The 19,003-nt window shown below is 47.5% G+C and overlaps 1 protein-coding gene across 1 annotated transcript in view; it reads left to right on the top strand.

Annotated features, from left to right (window-relative positions):
- CCDC146 (coiled-coil domain containing 146) overlaps positions 1-19,003 on the top strand; it is a 1,748,551-nt gene that overhangs the window by 956,485 nt on the left and 773,063 nt on the right. Inside the window, exon 10 of the mRNA XM_069628051.1 lies at positions 1,401-1,628. Coding sequence (XP_069484152.1) covers positions 1,401-1,628 — 228 coding nt within the window. The remainder of the gene's footprint in view (positions 1-1,400; positions 1,629-19,003) is intronic.

Below are 19,003 nucleotides of genomic sequence, written 5' to 3'. Positions count from 1 at the left end.
GGGGGATTGGGATTCACAGATAAGAGCATCCTCCCATGGATAACATTACAATTCTTGCCTATTCTCAGGAATTGTGCCCACAATGATTTTTCTGGAAATATACTGTGCTGTATGAGAAAATACTGCATACTGAATGATGCTCAAGCAAGGACTATCCAGGCATTGTCCAAAATGTGTACATTGTGTTTCTGCAGACATTGATTATATTTACAAGGTACAAGAAAACGGATAGGCTGTATACTTGGCCCACGCTTTACAACCGGTGCTAACTTTGGCCCAAGGCAGTTCCGCTCGAATAGTGGCGCCACACCATACTCACAGGTTCCGTTTTTTAAAATCTCTATTGTATTCTGTAATGGCTGATGGATCAACAGATGACTCAGAACAGATCCTTTGAGGGATTTTCTTTTTCTTTATTTTGGGTAAAGCATTTAAGGGTTTTTGAGTGGGCCCCAGGGTATTATATTTGTATTTGTATTAATTTATAAAGCTCTTACGCTTAGGGCGCTTAGCGATGAAAAGGAGGGAGGTCGAAACGAACAGTGGACCTTCATTATGGAGATCTAGGATTGCCAGCCTTACCTTTTCTTTCTTGATTTACTAATATGCCTGCACTATTTAGGCAGTAAAATAATTATGATAGACAAATCTCAAAAAATACATTAAGCAATATTTTTCATTGAATAACCAAATCAATGTGTTACTTTTGAAAGTGATCGCATTTGTATTTGCAAATTATGATAGTTCTACTGTCAGCAGTGCAGGAATAGAGGGCTGCCTATTGGGCAGCGTTTGGTTTTCTTATTAGATTAGCCTATTATGACCTATTATGACTCGCAATAGAATTTTTCTACTTTGTGATCTAATCAGCCAGGAATATAACTCTTGAGAAGATCCAGTGCTGAGAAAGAAATTGGCTGACCTGAAAAAATTATTTCTGTAGAATGTGCCTTATCTTCATAGAGCAACATAAACCTCTATTGACCACGATAACTTGTCATGAACTGCCCCACCATATTCTTTGTGCTCCAAAAAGAAATGTAAAATGATTCCTGAGGTTTGTCTCGGCTCAGCGATGTTGTATGGGAGAATTGCATGTGATGTACATAATGGTATAGGGAGACTACTACATATATTTACAGCTAATGTTGATGAATTATTTAAACACCCATCAACATCTATTTAAGATACCACAGTTTCTGTTTTTCTCAATTATAGTAGTCTGCTTAGTACAGAAGGCATTTCACTTAACACATCTGAATGATGCTATATGTGCTCCCATTAGCAAAGTGTATACTAATAAAAGAATTGTGCACTACATTAATGTCTCCATCATTTGCTTTGTATTCTTTGCTCTTGGCAAATTGATTAACTGTTGACCAATTACGTGTTCTCCTCAGAGAGGCTGAGAAGAAGAAAGCTGCCCTGGAGGAGCAGTGCCAGGAGTTGATTTCTGGCATCCGGATGGCAGAGGTGAAAAACAAAACAGCATTGGAGGAGAAAGAGTTGGTTATGAAGGAACTAGAAGAAAAGAGAGCTCTTCTTGAAAGCAAAGAGCAGGAATTCAATCAGCTGACAAAACTATCTGAATTGGCCAAAGAGAATGAGGCAATGGCTTTAGGTGAAAGGTTAGTTCTTGAGAAAGTAATCTAAAGTCTGTTTTCAGATTGTTTGAAAATGTGCTTTATTTTTACTTGATTTTTGATATTTGTATGTCTGCTTTATCTTATGCTTTGCCACACTGCAAATGCAGTGAGTCTGCTCTAAGTATGGTTTGTATTTGCTACACTATGACTTTTTTGTTCTTGTAAATGCGATCAGAAGGGAATTTTGCATGCCAGGTCTGCTTTCTTTTTAAATTACTTTATGGAGTAAAATGAATGCATTCCTAGTAAATTAAACATACCTAGTTCACAACTGATTATTTATAAAATCAGTGTCAAAAGATTTTTTAAAATTTTATTATTATTGGCATTTTGTTTTTAACAAAAAAAACCTTTAGCCCAGTTATATTACACCCCATTAAAACAGAAATACTAGGGCGACGAATGAAGATCCCTCGGGAGGAGAGACTGTGCCGCCACTGTCACATACACATTGAGACCCTGAAGCATTTGTGTGTCCAGGGTCCGACTTTGTGCTCCCTGCGCAACAGAATTTTAACTTTGAAGTACGCTATTACAGAGGAAGAATTATGGCGAAGGATTTTAAATTGTAATGAACTGAGTTTGTCCATATATATTTCAGAGTTTTTAAAGGAATGTGCAGTGATGTTTTAGAAGGTACATTTAAGCATTGTTTAAATTTGTGCTAAGTTATTATTCTTGTTTTTGGGCCTTTTTAAAATATGAATTTGTATTATGTGATGTTTTCTTGTGTTAAAAGTACATTTGTACCAAGAGATACAATAAATAAATATTAAAACATAGAAAAAAGAAAAGAAAGCACATTCATTACAGATTGTTGTTGGGACAACCAAATGGACCCAAACTGACATCAGAATGCAAAGATTATTATCTGTTCTAAAGGAATTAAAGTGATCAACTTAATTAGTGGAAGAGGGAGAACATACATGCATTCTTCTAACAAGCCGCTCACGTCCTGAATTACTTGAATTACTTTAAGTCGCAGGATTTAGCTTTATTCATCGGAAGGGCTGCTTAGTGAAGAGTTCTTTCAAGAAGTCTAGGCGTGACAGTGTAGTGGAGAGACGTTCTCCCAGCATCAATTTTGTCCAGCAATCATCGACTTTTAATGTTGAACATTGCGAAAAAGAGACTTCCAACCCTTTTTCTTTTAATGTTTTAGTGCGAGGACATATAAGAGTTAGGTGGAACAAGGTTTCTTTTCTGCATTCACATAGCTGGCATTGGAAGGTCCTCTCAGCTTTCACTTTGCGTTCTTCCGTAAATTCTTTTGTGGGGAACAAATTGAGCCTAAAGCGCATGAATTGAGTACACCTGTTTCTGCAAGGACATTTGGACAAGTACTTAGGCACGGAGCCCCTTGCTCTAATGTCCGGGAATTGATTCTCCGAGAGTTTTGAGCTCCGCCGTGCCTCTTTAGTCCGGATCCAGTCTAAATCATAATGTTTCCGCTTGACTTTAAACAGATTGTTTAGGAGTGTTGTTTCTGTCTCATTCGCGTCATCCAGAATAAGTTTGCATACTGACCTCCACGCCTTAAGCAGTGGATCTGATTCTTCTATCAAAGCCTTTTTTGTGCAAGCCCAAGCACCTTTAGAGTTTTCCTCACAGCCTTTACAAAGTAGCGATAAATACTTCCAAACTGTACAAGCGTATAGTGACGTCAGGCCTTACTCGGCTCTTATAATTTCAACTGGAACACAAGATGGAAAACCCAACACTTTTCTCCAAAAGAGCCCTACAATTTTTTCCAGATTGCGAGAGAGGAGAGGATGCTTCTGCCCCATAAGTTAGAATAGGGGAGACTTTCAAGCGGTAGAACTGGTGTTAAAGAAAATGTGCAGTACTCTGGCTTGCGCAGCTAAACTTTTCGTCTTACTTTGTAGCCCCAGTTCACAATGTGCGTCCACCGCACTATCGTTGAGGCACATGCCCAAGTACGTTAACATAGTAACCTCTAGAATGTTCTCCCATTTTATAAACCATCCTCTGGGTTTGTTTGGTGCCGGTCTCGTCTTCTGACCGAATATAAGAATCCTCGATTTCTGGACATTAATTTTGAGTGAATTGATGTTGAAGTAGTCCTCTAATGCTTTCAATTGTCTTTGGAGACCTATTTTAGTTCAATCAAAGAGGATCAAATCATCAGCATACAGTAAACGCTCAATCGCAACCCCTGCTAGATGAGGCGGAAAGCACCTCACTGACTCCATAGCCGAGCTTACGCCGGAGATGAACAAATTGAAAACTGTTGGAGCAAGTGGGCAGCCCTGCTTTAAGACATTAAGCCATTAAATGTTTGAATTTGGTTGCTTAAATTCCCCTTACAGTCCAACCTAAGTTGCAGAGTGGTTTCTTTTTGAAGCAGCTTCAATGCCTCCCTAATGTCATCTGGGCATCCCCACTTTTTCAACTTGGCCCGGAGCAGTCATCTATTTACTGTGTCGAATCCCTGGGCCAAGTCAATTGAGGCAAGTTACAGCTCCGACCCGTTTTTCCTCTTTGTCCTTGATTTCAGGATATTTATGAAAAAAAGGTTCAGGGCTGTTACTGTGCCCTTTGCAAAACCTGCTTGCCTTGGGTCGTAGTGATGAGAAGCTTTCACCCAGGTATTTAGGGCTCTCAACAGCAGAGATCAAAAATGTTACCCATCACATCCAAGAGGGCAATAGGCCTATAATTGCTTGGGTTAGACCTATCGCCCCTCTTGAAGATCGGAACCGCTATGGAGTTTTTCTAAGAATCCGGTATTCTTTTTCCCCTTTTGATGTATTCAAACCATTAGTGCATTTTATTAGCCCACTTCTCTGGATCGCTTTTGAGAATTAGGTTTCTTACACCATCGGGCGCCGCGGCCCTGGAATTGCTCGCTCTCCTAATACAGTCTAAGATCTCAGTCTTTGTTATTGAAAAGTTCCACGAGCTATCGATCTTTTGATCCTCAACAATTGGACTGTTCTCAGGTAGGAAGAACAGTAGACCAAAATGTCTTTCCCTGGCCTCAGCGGATTCGAGCTCAGTGCTGCTTGAGGCGCATAGGCGTTGTTCATCATGTTCCATGCTTTAGCCGTGTTCTTTGAGGCGATGGTGTATAGCATTTTCTCTGCATCTTGTTGGATCATCCAGTATTTGTGGGTTTTTAACCAGTTTTTAAAGGCCTGCTTTAATTTTCTTGAGGATTCCCTTGAATAATCTGTATAATCTGTATTTATTGATCGATTTACTCTGAGCATCTTGTTTAAATACTTTTTCCTTTGTGCTACTTCCAAATCAAAATTATGCCGCTGTTTAAAGCCAGGTTTGTTGGTTGTCATTTGAGTTGCATCAAAGATTTTCAAATGAGTGTGAAGTTTTGTTGGAATTGCTTCTTCCTGAGAGTGTGCTGCCGACTGCTGGATCTTTTCCACCCTCATCCTTATCCGGCTCGGCTCCACCTCAAGATTGTGAGAAAATAACTGGGTCCTATCTGTGACCCACTCACTGATGGATATTTCCAGTAGGTTGTGGTCGCTCAGGTCCGTGTGATGGACTACTAGATATGATATGTATGTAAGCATGTTGGCAGAAGCGAAGACATAATCCAGAATCTTTTTGTCTTTACCCCTTTTCCATGTTGGATTGGGAGGAATGTCCCCTTTGGTAGAGCCGTTTGCCATGAAGATGTTTCTCAGGGCTAAGTCCTCTCTCTATTGAAGGCCCCGCAAAACTTGCAATGTTGCTAAAGGCAGGCGGTCTTCGATTAGTTTACATAGAAGCAATGGATATTCAAGTCTCCGCACAATAAGATTTCCAAACTTGGCCAGATTCCTTGGGCCTCATCTATTAGAGCCAAGACATAGGTTATAAAGGACTTGCCCGTGGCAGCTGCGATGTTCCAATACAGGTTAATCAGCATAAGTATTTTAGAGGGTTTTGCGTTAGATGTTCTAGATGTCAATATTAAGGCTTGAATTAGAGGTGATTGTTGTATCTCATAAATTACCTCAAAGTTCATATCGTTATTCAGAGCTATTAGCAGGGCTGACGTTGGTCTCCCTTGCAGGCCTCTCTCAGCTGCATTCAAATAGATGGTAAATCCATCGAACAGGGGGGTGGGGGGTACTTGGAGCCAAGTCTCCTGCAGACAAATAATATCATAGTCCTGAAATTTTAAGGCCCCATCCCCGAACAGATGGGCAAATCCACACATGTTCCAGCTTCCAAGCCTGATCGTACTGAGGTCCTGAGACAACTTTAATATCTCGGTTTGGCTGTTTAAGTGGCTGGGACGCTATGATTGAACCTTATCACCAGCCAGGGCCCTGGCCATCCATCCCCAGCTTTCCTTCTCCAGAGGTTGACACCTCCCTTGTTTATTAACGTTGTTATTTTTTACTACTATGGTGAATTTCTGGTTGTTAAGCAGGGATATATCTCTTATCTCCGATGAGCTATCACGCCTCCGAGCATTCGGCTTATGCGGAGGCATGATTGATCAACCTCTTCCCTTGCCCTCTCTTGAAGGCTCTGCCTCCCACTTTTCCTCCTCTGTCCTTTTCTCCGTTTGATGAGAAGGATAATAGTCCGCCTATATGAAACCCATAGAGGGGAGGGTGCCCTTCTCTCTCAATAACAGATTTTTTTTGTTCCGACTGGACAAATAGAGAATTGTTTTGTCCGTGTGCTTCTCTTGTGGGAATTCCACCAAATGAACGACCCCAGGATTGATTCTGGCCGTAGCTGCTGCGTTGTCCAAAAGACGCAGAACATTGGCCCTATTCAAAATCAGGTTGTCATTGATCGAAAGTACTCTTTCCAATATAATTTGGAAAGTCTCATCAAGGTTTTTATTAAGCTCTTTGGAGGGGGCGACCGGCCTGTACCATCCCTGTTGTTGTTTCTTGGTAAATTGTTCTTAGGGGTTACTCTTGATCTCCATTGTGATGCCGGAAATGCATCTGAGGGACAGGGCCTCTGAATCCTTGTCCTTTCTCTGTTTTTACCGTGTGTTCTGTCATGTTTTCTGCCCAGGAGTCCATGAGGGACTCCTGGCAGTGCAGCTCTCTTTTGATTTGGTGAACAGACCCATGGGATACCCTTATGGCACCCATGGGTAGGGGTACAACCCTGTGCCCCTAGTGTATGTTTTTGGGCACCTGTGGGTGGCCCACAGAGCAGGGTATGGGCTGGTGGCAGCTCCATGCTGAATTTGACAGGTGCTCTGGGTGTCCTCCATTTTGGGATACCCAGGCCCTGCCATTGGAATCAGTTGATTCCTGATAGGAAACAAGATGGCCCCTGTGGCCTCTTGCTTTCTATTGCCTGTTATCTTGTTTTTCCCAAAGTCCTGGGAAGCCCTGACTCTGTCCCTTCCCCCTGACTGGCTGTTGGGTGGAAGTTCCATATATGGTGTTGTTGTGAAGGCCCAGCTAGACTGACTGGAGCCTTCCCAGTGACTGTATGTTGTGGGTACCTCCTGTGGGTGGGACCTGGGTGAATGGAGTGTGTGACCAATATACACTCCTTGTTGTGGTTGTCTGGTTTCTGGCATGAGAGACAAAGACTGAGACAGCCCTGCCCGAAACTGGCCTGAATGCAGTGTGTAGTGTTGAATGGCTGGGTACTTGTCCCAATCCACATTCCTTGTTGTGAGTGTCTGAAAGGGAGGAGTGTGGCCTGAATGCACTGTGTGCCTGATTGGCTGACTGACTGCATGAATGCCCTTCTGTGTGATTGGCTGCTGTGTGTGTGCCAGCAGTGTGGATGAGAGACAGGATAGTATATCTGGGGACCTCTCACCACTGGAAATTGTTCAGAAGCATTCAGAAGCTGAGTCTCCACTCAAGAGTAACTGGATTTGCTGATCCTCGACGTCCAGCTGGAAGAAGAAGACTTGCTGTGGCATTTGCTTCGACGGAACTGAAGGTTGTCGAAATTGTCGAGGGCTGACCCGAGAGAGGACCTGGCTAGGCGCCCTCTTCCCGTGCTCCGAGGGACCATCGAGCACCGCTGAATCTTCGCCGAAGCGCCCTGGAAGTCAGACCCTCGAAAGGCTGCCGACCCGAGACGGGACCGCCGAGGAGATCGAAGTGAAGCACCCGGACATCGACGCCGTCGAAGTCCATTGCCGTCGACCAGGGTTCGCAGGTCTGTGTAACCGCTGGAGGCCCGTCGAAGTTGTGTGCCCAGCCGTGGGAACCACTTGACGCCGTGCCGCCGACGATCGGAGCCGTCCGCTCCATTGCCTAAGAACATTCAATCGAAGGACTCTCTCGACCGCATCGTCGACCGCTTATCCTGCCGGAGAAAGTCGAGGACGACCAACGCGCCGAGGAGAAACCTGCCGGTGGGTTTCCCGCCACCCGACGACCCCAAAGACTCGGACGACTCGACGCCCTTGCTGGGCTCCCGTCTCTACAATCTTTGCGGTCCAGAACTATTGTCATCGAGGTGCCCCGCACACCTCCGCCTTGCAGGACGCCGACGCCCCGACGCCGACGAGCACCGCTCGGACGGAGCTGCCGCCTCTTCGACAACGTTCGGCCTCGTTTGTCGACGGACGTTCGACGCCCCGTGCCTCCCGCCTGAAAAGGAAGGCATTCAAGAAGGGCCGTCGATTCCCCGTCGCCGAACAGCGAGTCCCTCGACGCTTGTCGACGCCTTTTCGAGGAACTCGACTCCACCAGGTACATTGGGGGGGTAAAAACATTATAGGAGAGAAATAGACTATTGAACAATATCTGGACTGGGCTGGTGTTATATCTCTTTATTTTGCAGGTTGCCCAGGTGGGGGGATCTCCACACAGAACTGTGTCCAGTAGCAAGGGCCAGTATTCTGCCTATTGTTTCAACCCTCTGTTATCTCTCCTCTCTCTATTGCTGGTTTCCTTCTTATTGATCTGTGTGCCATTTCTACAGTATTGTGAATGCACTTTAATGAGGTCTAATATTAGTGGTACCACTTTAGAATTGTAGATATTTACCATTGCTGATTTTCCTGAGCACAAAGTGCGTTATTGTGATAAGTGTACATAACCCTTGAATATTAATTATATAAAGACTGTGTTTTCAGTAATACAGTGTGTGGACATTCCTTTGTGGGGGCTTGGGGATACACTGTACTTAAGAACCAGCCTGCATCACCTCCTGAGAAGCTAGGCCTTGATTGCTCGCCCATCGCTACCGTATTAGAGAATCTTGGCTGGGGTCCTCTGTGCCTCCCCTCTACCATATAGAGAGCAGAAGTACAGACCCCCCCACCGGTCTTCTTTACAAAGCTGGTGGCAGCGGTGGGATGCTTATGGTTTTAAGACTCAGTGTATAACCGTGCCACTTACAAAATATCCGCACTTTATTAGATTAAGGTTTGGGTGTGTACCAAATAACTGCATTACAGGCAATGGAGCCCATTGCAAATGGTAAATTGACTCGGATGAGCTTAGAGGCTCTCCAGAGTGCTTGTGAAGCCAGGGAGTTGGACTTTGTGGATAAGTCTAGGGCTGAGCTGATAGCTGCCCTGGTGGACTACCAGACTGATGGTGAAACCCTTGATGAAGGGGGGGATGCAACCAGTGAGGACTCTGCCCCTGGGGTTGTCGCTGAATCTGTTTCTGGGAATGCCACCATTCCTGCTGCCTCTGTTCCAAACCCCAGCAATTCCATGGAACTTGAGTTATTAAGGATGAAGTTAGCCTTTGAATATCGCAAGTTGGAAATAGAAGCTGAGCTTAAGAAAGAGGAGCTGGCACAGCAAGTGGAACTCAAGAATAGGGATCTTGCGCTCAAAGAAAAGGACACTGAATGTCAGAGAATCCAGTTAGAGAAAGCTCGAGTGGAGACTTCAGCTAGACCAATTGAGAGTGGCAGGTCCCCAGCCACCAAGTTTATGAAAGATTTGGTTGGTGTGTTTGTGGAGGGTTCAGATATCCTCCAATGGATTGAAGCGTTTGAAATGGCTTGTGCAATTCATGATGTGGATAAAAGAGATTGGGCTAAGTGTTTGTTAAGCAGAGTGCCTCAAACTGGATATGACTGTATTCTGAAGCTGAGTGTGGAAGAAAGGGGTCAGTATGAGTGTATGAAGTCTGCTTTGATTGCCAAGTTTGGCAAGACACCTACCCAATACCTTAAAAGGTTCAGGGATTTTAAGAAAAGAGAGAATGTGTCTTGGGTTGACTGGGTGAGTACTGCGCACATGAACATGATGGGGTGGATTGATGGTTACAAGGTGAAAACTTTTGTTGAGTTGTCCCACCTCTTGTTTTTTGAGCATTTTTCTGAAGCCTGTTCACCAGAGCTGCGTCAGTATGTGGCTGACCAGAACATTTTGGACCCCTTTAAGCTGGCTAGGTTGGCTGACAAGTGGGTCTCCCACCGGGTGTCCCCTAAGGACTCCAGTGGGAAGGACAAGGACAAAGAAAAGGGGGCCTCTCAGAAAGCTGAGGAGTCCCAAAAGCAGTCACAGTCGGGTAAACCAAAACCTTCCTCTCCTAAGACCCAAAAATCTAGTGGGGATAAGTCCTCTGTGGGTGGGAATAAGAGTAGTGGTCCACCTGCTGCAAAGCAGGCTCCCAGTGGTTCCAGTACCGTACCCCGCACTCCTGGCACTTGTTGGGATTGTGGGGCTCTGGATCACAAAAGGGGTGACCCCAAGTGTAAAGGTAAGGCACTTGGAGTACAGGCTGTCAGCCTGACCTACCCTTACCCCGTGTCTGAGGTGGAGGCCACTGTCCTCCCCTCCTCTACAGGAATCACATTTGGTGCTCCAGTAGAGATTTCCTTAGTGTCCCTTGGGGCCTGGGACCAGTACGCAGAAGTACTGGCGACTATCCCACAGAACACCCGTAGATTTTTGAGAAGTGTCCTCTTGAATGGCCAGCCTTCTACTGGTTTGAGAGACACTGGGGCAAGCATGACAGTGGTGGACAGGACCCTGCTCAAGCCAGAGGACTATGAAGGTGCTCCTCTGCAAACCACCAGGTTAGCTGGTGGGCCTCCCAAATTATCGCCTGTAGCCCTAGTCACACTCATGATTGGAGACAAGACAGCAAAGCTCCCTGTCCTGGTTCAGGACAATGTCCCTGCTAACATTCTGTTAGGAAATGATCTAGTAGAGTTGGGGTTGATCTCGGATGGTCTTCCCATGACTGCTGCTGCAGTCACTAGGTCACAGGTGACACCGGGTCCGGCTGTGAGTCAGGTATCCGAGCCAAAGGCGAGGCCTAAGGCAAGAAGAAGGAAGACCAAGAAGGCCACCTCTGTGGAGGGAACACCTTCTCTTCCTGCTGTTCCGACAGCACCCATTGGGATCCATGCTCCGGACGGGCTGGGTCCAGTGGAAAACCCAAACTCAACTCCTGTGGGAGAAGAGACAGAAGACTCTCCTGTGGGAGAGGTTCTCAACCCGGAGGATCATCCCGACCTTCAATGCTTGTTAGCTGAAGGGGGACCCTCCCGGGCAGACTTCTGTAAGGGACAGAGAGAGTGCCACTCTCTCGAGGGCCTGAGGAAACAGGCCCTGTCCCAGGCACAAGGTGAAGTGCCTAGGACATTCAAGATTTATTGGGAGGGTGAGCTCCTTGTTAGTGAGCCCACTAAGCCCGAACCTGGTGCCCGCAAGAGGTTGGTGGTACCCCAGGTTTACAGGCCCTTCCTACTGCAGTTGGCGCATGAGGTGCCCTTGGCTGGTCATCTTGGGACCAAGAAGACTAAGCAGAGGCTCTCTGCCCATTTCTACTGGCCACGGATGGGAGTAGAGGTGGAGTCCCACTGCAGGACCTGCCCAACTTGTCAGTTGTCTGGCAAGACTGGAGGCAGGGTCATTGCCCCACTGCAGCCATTACCAGTGGTTGGCACACCATTTGAGAGGGTGGGCATCGACATCGTCGGTCCCCTTGACCCTCCCACTTCAGGTGGACATCGGTTCATCCTGGTCTTGGTAGATCATGCCACCAGGTACCCTGAGGCAATACCCCTTCGGACTGTTACTGCCAAGGTGGTTGCCAGGGCTCTCCTGGGCATTTTCACCCGTGTTGGATTCCCCAAGGAGGTTGTCTCTGACCGAGGATCCAACTTCATGTCTAGTTACATGAAAACCATGTGGAAAGAGTGCGGGGTAACCTACAAGTTCTCCACCTCTTACCACCCCCAGACCAATGGTCTGGTTGAGAGATTTAACAAAACTCTCAAGGGCATGCTAGGTGCTTTGGAAGAGCCCCTAAGGAGGAAATGGGATCTCCTCCTGCCATGCCTGCTGTTTGCTTACAGAGAGGTACCTCAAGAGGGTGTTGGTTTCAGCCCCTTTGAGTTACTCTTTGGACATCCCGTGAGGGGGCCCCTCGCCTTGATCCGAGAAGGCTTGGAAGCCACCCCTCCAGGTCCCGCCAAGCAAGTGGGGGACTATGTGTTAGGCCTCAGGCGGAGGATGACACAAATGATGGGTCAGGCAACAGCAAATCTCAAGGCCAGCCAGGAATTGAATAAGTACTGGCATGACCTGAAAGCTTCGCAAGTGGATTGGACTCCGGGACAGGAAATCCTTGTGATGGAGCCTACCAAGCCTAGAGCTTTGGCAGACAAGTGGACTGGACCCTTCAGGATCATCTCCAAGATGGGCGAAGTCAATTATCTGGTGGACATGGGAGCCTCTGGGGTAGCCCCCCAGGTATTCCATGTCAACAGGCTCAAGCCTTTCCACAGGCGAGCAGAGGTCTCATGTCTCTTGCTAGCTTCAGGGCAAGAAGAGGATGAGAGTGAGCCCCTTCCTGATTTGCTGCATAGCAACCCTCAGGATGGCTCAGTGGAGGGAGTACAACTCTCTCCCGATTTGACAACAGAGCAGCAGAGGGCCTGCCGGGCTTTGCTCCAGCAGTATGCCCCTCTGTTTTCACTGACACCGGGCCTTACACCGTGGTGTAAGCACGAAATTGACACTGGTGACAGTGTGCCTGTCAAAAGCAGGAGCTATCGTATGTCAGATACCGTCAAAAACCACATCCAGGCTGAGGTCGCCAAGATGTTGGATCTGGGTGTTATTGAACCCTCCACCAGTCCCTGGTCCAGTCCAGTGGTCCTTGTCCCCAAGGCAAGTTCCCCGGCGGGTACCAAGGATTGGAGGTTCTGTGTGGACTACCGAGGAGTCAATGCCGTCACCAAAACTGACGCGCACCCATTGCCCAGGGCTGATGAGCTCGTGGACACTATAGGTGCTGCCAAATTTGTGAGCACCTTTGACCTTACCTCAGGCTATTGGCAAATAGCTCTGACGGACCATGCCAAGGAAAAGACGGCATTCTCCACACCTGAGGGACTCTACCAGTTTAGGGTCATGCCCTTTGGGTTGAAGAATGCCCCTGCCACCTTCCAGAGATTGGTCAACCATGCGCTCAGTGGGCTGGAAGCCTTTTGTGTGGCTTACTTAGACGACATTGCCGTCTACAGTTCCACCTGGGAAGAGCATTTGACACATCTGGATAAGGTGTTGCAGGCCTTGAAAAGGGCTAACCTCACTATCAAGGCCACCAAGTGCCAGATAGCTCAGGGGAAAGTTACCTATCTTGGTCATGAGGTAGGAGGGGGTCAAATCCAACCTCTCTCCAGTAAAGTACAGGACGTACAGAACTGGGAGACGCCCACTACTCAAACCCAGGTGAGAGCCTTTTTGGGCCTCACTGGGTACTATCGCAATTTCATGGCAGACTATGGAACCATAGCTGCACCCCTGACAGCTCTAACTTCACCCAAACAGCCTAGGAAGGTTAATTGGACTGAAGACTGTCAGAGGGCCTTTGATGGCTTGAAAGAAAGTCTGTGTAGGGCACCTGTGTTGAGTGCGCCTGACTACAGCCGACCCTTTATCGTCCAGACGGATGCCTGCGACACCGGAATTGGAGCTGTCTTGTCCCAGTTAGATGACAAAGGGAGAGAACATCCTATCATATTCATCAGTAGACAACTCAAGGGTAGAGAACTTAGGTGGGCTACTGTTGAAAAGGAATGTTTTAGTATAGTTTGGAGCCTTAGGCGTTTTAGGCCCTACCTTACGGGGTCCACCTTCAAGGTCCAAACAGATCATAAGCCCCTGAAGTGGCTTATGCAGATGAAGGGTGAGAATCCGAAATTGCTCAGGTGGTCGATTAGCCTACAAGGGCTAGACTTCACCATAGAGCACAGACCAGGGAAGAGTCACGATAATGCAGATGGCCTTTCCAGAAGGTATGTTGACCGTCTGGATGAGGGTGTCTATCCCGTGGGAGATTAGGCACCCTCCACCTCAGTCTGGGGGGGGCGACTGTGATGCCGGAAATGCATCTGAGGGACAGGGCCTCTGAATCCTTGTCCTTTCTCTGTTTTTACCGTGTGTTCTGTCATGTTTTCTGCCCAGGAGTCCATGAGGGACTCCTGGCAGTGCAGCTCTCTTTTGATTTGGTGAACAGACCCATGGGATACCCTTATGGCACCCATGGGTAGGGGTACAACCCTGTGCCCCTAGTGTATGTTTTTGGGCACCTGTGGGTGGCCCACAGAGCAGGGTATGGGCTGGTGGCAGCTCCATGCTGAATTTGACAGGTGCTCTGGGTGTCCTCCATTTTGGGATACCCAGGCCCTGCCATTGGAATCAGTTGATTCCTGATAGGAAACAAGATGGCCCCTGTGGCCTCTTGCTTTCTATTGCCTGTTATCTTGTTTTTCCCAAAGTCCTGGGAAGCCCTGACTCTGTCCCTTCCCCCTGACTGGCTGTTGGGTGGAAGTTCCATATATGGTGTTGTTGTGAAGGCCCAGCTAGACTGACTGGAGCCTTCCCAGTGACTGTATGTTGTGGGTACCTCCTGTGGGTGGGACCTGGGTGAATGGAGTGTGTGACCAATATACACTCCTTGTTGTGGTTGTCTGGTTTCTGGCATGAGAGACAAAGACTGAGACAGCCCTGCCCGAAACTGGCCTGAATGCAGTGTGTAGTGTTGAATGGCTGGGTACTTGTCCCAATCCACATTCCTTGTTGTGAGTGTCTGAAAGGGAGGAGTGTGGCCTGAATGCACTGTGTGCCTGATTGGCTGACTGACTGCATGAATGCCCTTCTGTGTGATTGGCTGCTGTGTGTGTGCCAGCAGTGTGGATGAGAGACAGGATAGTATATCTGGGGACCTCTCACCACTGGAAATTGTTCAGAAGCATTCAGAAGCTGAGTCTCCACTCAAGAGTAACTGGATTTGCTGATCCTCGACGTCCAGCTGGAAGAAGAAGACTTGCTGTGGCATTTGCTTCGACGGAACTGAAGGTTGTCGAAATTGTCGAGGGCTGACCCGAGAGAGGACCTGGCTAGGCGCCCTCTTCCCGTGCTCCGAGGGACCATCGAGCACCGCTGAATCTTCGCCGAAGCGCCCTGGAAGTCAGACCCTCGAAAGGCTGCCGACCCGAGACGGGACCGCCGAGGAGATCGAAGTGAAGCACCCGGACATCGACGCCGTCGAAGTCCATTGCCGTCGACCAGGGTTCGCAGGTCTGTGTAACCGCTGGAGGCCCGTCGAAGTTGTGTGCCCAGCCGTGGGAACCACTTGACGCCGTGCCGCCGACGATCGGAGCCGTCCGCTCCATTGCCTAAGAACATTCAATCGAAGGACTCTCTCGACCGCATCGTCGACCGCTTATCCTGCCGGAGAAAGTCGAGGACGACCAACGCGCCGAGGAGAAACCTGCCGGTGGGTTTCCCGCCACCCGACGACCCCAAAGACTCGGACGACTCGACGCCCTTGCTGGGCTCCCGTCTCTACAATCTTTGCGGTCCAGAACTATTGTCATCGAGGTGCCCCGCACACCTCCGCCTTGCAGGACGCCGACGCCCCGACGCCGACGAGCACCGCTCGGACGGAGCTGCCGCCTCTTCGACAACGTTCGGCCTCGTTTGTCGACGGACGTTCGACGCCCCGTGCCTCCCGCCTGAAAAGGAAGGCATTCAAGAAGGGCCGTCGATTCCCCGTCGCCGAACAGCGAGTCCCTCGACGCTTGTCGACGCCTTTTCGAGGAACTCGACTCCACCAGGTACATTGGGGGGGTAAAAACATTATAGGAGAGAAATAGACTATTGAACAATATCTGGACTGGGCTGGTGTTATATCTCTTTATTTTGCAGGTTGCCCAGGTGGGGGGATCTCCACACAGAACTGTGTCCAGTAGCAAGGGCCAGTATTCTGCCTATTGTTTCAACCCTCTGTTATCTCTCCTCTCTCTATTGCTGGTTTCCTTCTTATTGATCTGTGTGCCATTTCTACAGTATTGTGAATGCACTTTAATGAGGTCTAATATTAGTGGTACCACTTTAGAATTGTAGATATTTACCATTGCTGATTTTCCTGAGCACAAAGTGCGTTATTGTGATAAGTGTACATAACCCTTGAATATTAATTATATAAAGACTGTGTTTTCAGTAATACAGTGTGTGGACATTCCTTTGTGGGGGCTTGGGGATACACTGTACTTAAGAACCAGCCTGCATCACCTCCTGAGAAGCTAGGCCTTGATTGCTCGCCCATCGCTACCGTATTAGAGAATCTTGGCTGGGGTCCTCTGTGCCTCCCCTCTACCATATAGAGAGCAGAAGTACAGACCCCCCCACCGGTCTTCTTTACATCCATGTAACCTTTTTGTCGGGTGTTCCGGGCTGGACAACTCCCTTGTCTATACTTTTGCAGGCAAATGTGTCTTTTGTGATCCAGTGACTTGAAAGGTGTTTCGATTGACCCCTTTTCCAGGGCCTTTGGGAGAATCCTTGCTGATTCCAGCCCCACATTTTCCTGATGATCTGGAACAGGTCGGACCTTTCTCCCTTCTGGGATTGGTAAAACCCTTCTCTCTATTTTTCTCTTTCTCACATTTGGTGGGGCAACAGGAGAGTCCTGTGGCTTGACTGCATCCTCTACTTCCTCAATGGTTTTATTCACACTATCTCTGGAGGTTTCGTGTAACGGCATACACGAGAGGTTCTCTTTATGTTCCCGCTCAATATAGGCCTCAGGTTCTTCTTCCCCCATGGAGAAGTAGGTGGATAAATTGATCAGGTCAATTAAAACCTCTTCCTCCACGTTTGCCGGATCCTGGAATAGCTGAACGGGTCTGACCTCACTCCTCATGTTTGCCTGGCTCCTTGGCGCCTCTGTCATAGGGATGACTTCTGTGGTCATTGAATAGTCGATTTGAGTGATAAAAACTGTCAAGGCTCTCCCTCCTACTGCAGGGAACCACCCAAAATTTGTTTTGAAGGACCCGGAGGATGCCTGCTGCCATCAGACACCTCCTTAATTTTCAGTGGAATTATGTTTCTTACAGCAAATTTGTCTTTCCCCTTTGATATATACTGAGGTGGAGTAGAATTCTCTGTCAATTTTTTTCTGATTGGGGCTTCTCCTTTTTCCTTTGTTAATTTCTTTAAGGTCGCTCTTAGGCTTTGAGGGGATTTGTTGCCTAGGCTCCTTTTGCCATCCACCAATTTGTGAAATATTTAAAAATAATTTCCTCGGTTGCTCATCTGTCGGGCCTTGATCTCAGCATCCTGTACAACTACTTTCCCAGATAATAGCTCCGGATGGAGCTGCCTCGATCTTATTGTGGGGCTTTTGGATTGTTCAGGGTCTTATCGGCTATGATGGCACGTCAGGCCACCAACTCTTTTTGATTCCCCATCCTCAGAATTTCGGGAGCTTACTGGAGGCCTTTTACCTGCACTGTAGACCTCTGGCAGAGAACCAGACTCTTCCTCTGCTGTGGCCTTAGTGCTGGATAGGGATGTATTGACTTCATTTATTTGGAATCTGTTTAAACATAGGCCTACATCCAAGCGTCTCTTGTTTTTGTCTCCCGTGGCTGTCTCAATTAAACTCTGGAGGATGTTAGTAGTATCCTCCCTGTTTTTCGCTAAATTCCCTTGTATAGCCGTTACAAAGCCTTCTAAGAATAGAAGTTTAGTATGGACCATGGCCATTACAGTGGTCTGGTCTTGGATTAGCTTGCTCATCGTTTCATGTAGCTTCATGTACGGCGCAAGGGTCAATGCTAGGGACGCAAGGAGGCCATCATCAATCCCATGAGGAACTTTTGACTCATCCTCAGTTTGTACAGTTGCCAACTCTGTCAAGATCTCTTCATCAGAGAGAGGTAGTGCCTGATTTTTATGCATTTTTATGTTTACAGATGGGACTTCATCCTCCGTCTGGTCCTGCGTGAACAAATCTAAATTTGAGTTTGTTAGGGATGACTGCATTGTTGACTCTTGTCAAAGGTCAGTGTCATTCTTTTATTCTGGGCCGGAGAGTTGTCCTGAGAAGAGTGCATCTCGTTCCACTTTCTTTTGTGCTGATGGCCATGAGTAGATAACTGGTTTCCCTCCTGAATATTGTCCGTCGGAGCTTGTGCATAGATTTCAGCAGGAACCTTTCCTATATCCTGGAGATCCCTCAGCAATATAGAGGCCACTTCCTTGTCTGGAGACTTAAGTTTGAAGTAAATGTACTTGCAATTTGCCCTCCTGGTCCTTGTGGCTCCCCAGATTGGACCGGGGCCTCCTTCTCCTATAAAAGATTCACTGTCTCGACAAAAGGTTCTCTGGAGCCAATCCCATTGGCTTCCAGGTCGACCTTTGTAGAACCCATTTTCTTTGTTGAACGCCTTGATCTTTTTCCCCAAATGTGTATACTCCTTTAGATACTTATGGTGTATTCCCAGGTACAGATGTTGGTAGGGAACCTCCTTGCTTCTTAGGACTTTCATTTATAACATCACTGTGTAATAAGAGGGCCTCGTCTGAGACTTCCTGGTCTCGCACTGGAAAGGGCGCAGCTATTGATGTAACGTCCTCAGCCGCCCTGGTTTCAGAAGTTTTGTTCAGCTGAAGCCGTTGTTGGGGCAATTTCAGCCATTAATGCTCCTATTTCTACAAGAGGAAATAGCCTATTAAATGAAGAGGTGGTTGTAGCACCAATTTGCAGTTGTATGTCAATTGGGCATGGGCGAATAATCTTGTTGGGCTGTTCAACTGATCCCACACTGATTGTATCATTGCTTCCAAGTTGTTTGGATATACTCTCTTCGGAGTCCTGAGAGTTAGACATGCTATCAGCGACTGTTCTTTATGGTCAGTCGAAACACAATAGTTAAACCAAGCTCTTCCCTCTTTGTGTATGGCTACGGACGTCCCAGACTATTGTAACACAATTTTAAGACGCCGTCGCCCACATACACTCAAACAACGTTGTCGGTGCAAGGGAGTTCCGTCTACCTCAAGGTAACGTAAACAACCAGGATTTTCTCGTTGGTGGTTTCCCACCCAGTGTATCCCCTCCAAGTACCTCCTTAATGTTATCCAAACTGGAGGGTTTCAGCGCAATTAG

Source organism: Ambystoma mexicanum, chromosome 12, assembly GCF_040938575.1.
Source record: "Ambystoma mexicanum isolate Mex_15411 chromosome 12, UKY_AmexF1_1, whole genome shotgun sequence".
Classification (NCBI taxonomy): domain Eukaryota; kingdom Metazoa; phylum Chordata; class Amphibia; order Caudata; family Ambystomatidae; genus Ambystoma; species Ambystoma mexicanum.
The sequence above is the reverse complement of the archived record's forward strand: the minus strand, read 5'-3'. Positions and strand labels throughout refer to the sequence as shown.